The 1,930-nt window shown below is 65.1% G+C and overlaps 1 protein-coding gene across 1 annotated transcript; it reads left to right on the forward strand.

Moving 5' to 3' along the window:
* Positions 1 to 207: 207 nt before the first annotated feature.
* On the forward strand, positions 208 to 1,671 carry LOC109445714 (homeobox protein MSX-3-like). The gene is made up of 2 exons (XM_019728321.3): positions 208 to 520; positions 1,118 to 1,671. The coding sequence occupies exons 1-2, from the start codon at positions 307 to 309 to the stop codon at positions 1,528 to 1,530; spliced, it is 627 nt and encodes a 208-aa protein (XP_019583880.1). The 5' UTR covers positions 208 to 306; the 3' UTR covers positions 1,531 to 1,671.
* The last annotated feature ends 259 nt before the right edge of the window (positions 1,672 to 1,930 follow it).

The following is a 1,930-nucleotide window of genomic DNA, read 5'->3' on the forward strand; positions in this document are numbered from 1 at the left end:
GCACGCTGGGAGCCGGACAGGGGCGCGCCAGAGGGCGGGAGCCAGCGGCGCAGGGTGCCTGGCAGCGGCCCCGCCCCTCCCTATCCGTTTCGCCCCCGCACCCTCCACCCCAGCAGCAAAGCCAATGGAAGCCTAGGTCCCTAATGCAGCGGCCTCGGCGATTGGACAGCGGCTCATGAAAGGGGCGACGCCTTTTTATAGGGCACAAAGGGCGGGGTCGCCGCCAAAGTCCCCGGCAGTCACACGGCTCGCTGCGATACTTTGCATCTGCCGGGCCCCGCCATCCCCGCGCCCGCCGGCCCGCGCATGGCCCCGGCGTCGCTCGTCATGAACCTCTCTGGGCTCAGGACGTGTGACGGGGACCACGCGGGGCCCGGCCGGCTGCCATTCAGTGTAGAGTCGCTGCTGGAGGCGCAGCGCGGGCTGGCCGCGGAGCCCGCGGAACCTTGGGAGGAGAGGCCACGGGACCCTGCGGAGCCCCGGGCCAGGTTCCCGCCGGCCGCCCGCTCGTCCTCCCCACGTAAGTGTCCTGTCGCACGGGCCTGGGCCGCTAGAGAGCCCGCCTGGCCCAGGTTCGAAGGACCAGGGCGGGAGGGGCGCTATCGCTCGTAAGTTCGGAAAGTAACTAGCTACTAACCGCCCGGCCTGAGTGCGAAGAAAGAAGCCAACCCACCTGAGGTCACCCGAAGCCTTGGGTGCGCGCAAGCCCTGCAGCCGCTTCGCGAGCAACCATGCTTCCACCCTATTCTGGGGGGCAGTCGGCACCCCACCGCCCCGCGGCTTCTTGGCGCCCCTCTCCCCGGGTTCGTCTCTGCGATGGTGAACTTCCGCTCCGCGGAGCCCCAGCCGCTGCGCTCATCGCTCAGTTCTTGCGGCGGCCTCCAGCCCAAGCTTCCCGCTTCTCCAAGTGGGCCGAGTTCCCTCCTCCCTGGGATTCCCCTCCCCCATATCCGCGCCGTCTCCCCGGTGCCTTGCTTCTCTTACTCTTGTGGCGTTTGCGGTCTCCTCTCCTCGGAGGGCCGCGGTCACAGAGCCGCGAAGGGGATCCGGGAGTGTCGGAAAGGGGAGCGCACTGCCAGCATCTGAGCGCACGCTTTGTGCTTCCCTTTCCTTCCAGGCGCCCACAGCCCTCCACCCTGCACCCTCCGAAAGCACAAGAACAACCGCAAGCCCCGGACGCCCTTCACCACCGCGCAGCTCCTGGCATTGGAGCGCAAGTTCCGCCAGAAGCAGTACCTGTCCATCGCCGAGCGCGCCGAGTTCTCCAGCAGCCTGAGCCTCACTGAGACGCAGGTCAAGATCTGGTTTCAAAACCGCCGGGCCAAGGCCAAGCGGCTGCAGGAAGCCGAGCTGGAGAAGCTGAAGCTGGCGGCCAAGCCGCTGCTGCCCGCGTTTGCCCTTCCCTTCCCCGTGGGCACCCACCTGCACTGCTCCCCGGACGCTTACGGCGGCGCTGCGGGCACCCTGCCGCAGGTGCCAGGACTCTTCGCCCGACCAGTCACCGCCTACGGCGTGTATTACCTCTCCTAGGGCGGCCTGGACACACGCCCGCGACCCGGCGGTGGCTGGGGTCCGCCGGGCGGGCGGGCGCAGGGCGGGAAATGGGCCCCTCCGGGGAGCTACGTCCTGGCCGCGCCTCGGTCCTCGCGGAATCTGCCGCGTCTCGTCGGTTTTTTTGTTTTGTTTTCCAGAGTTTTTTTGTTTTTGTTGATACAATGTTGTAACTGAGGCCTAGAGCCTATTTGCGGGTGTCTTACAAATATTTAAAAACTTTTAAAATCATGTTCCTACTAGACAAACTTTCCTTAAAGACTGAGAACGTAGTTTCATACAGTATCCGTGGAATGGGCCGAGGTAGAGCTTCGTATTTTGTGCAAAGCAGCCGATAAAGCGTTTTGGAGTGTACTGTGCGGATCGCCTCTCTCCCTTC

Source organism: Rhinolophus sinicus, chromosome 15 (assembly GCF_057876585.1).
Source record: "Rhinolophus sinicus isolate RSI-liver-muscle chromosome 15, RSI-T2T, whole genome shotgun sequence".
NCBI classification, from domain to species: Eukaryota; Metazoa; Chordata; class Mammalia; order Chiroptera; family Rhinolophidae; genus Rhinolophus; species Rhinolophus sinicus.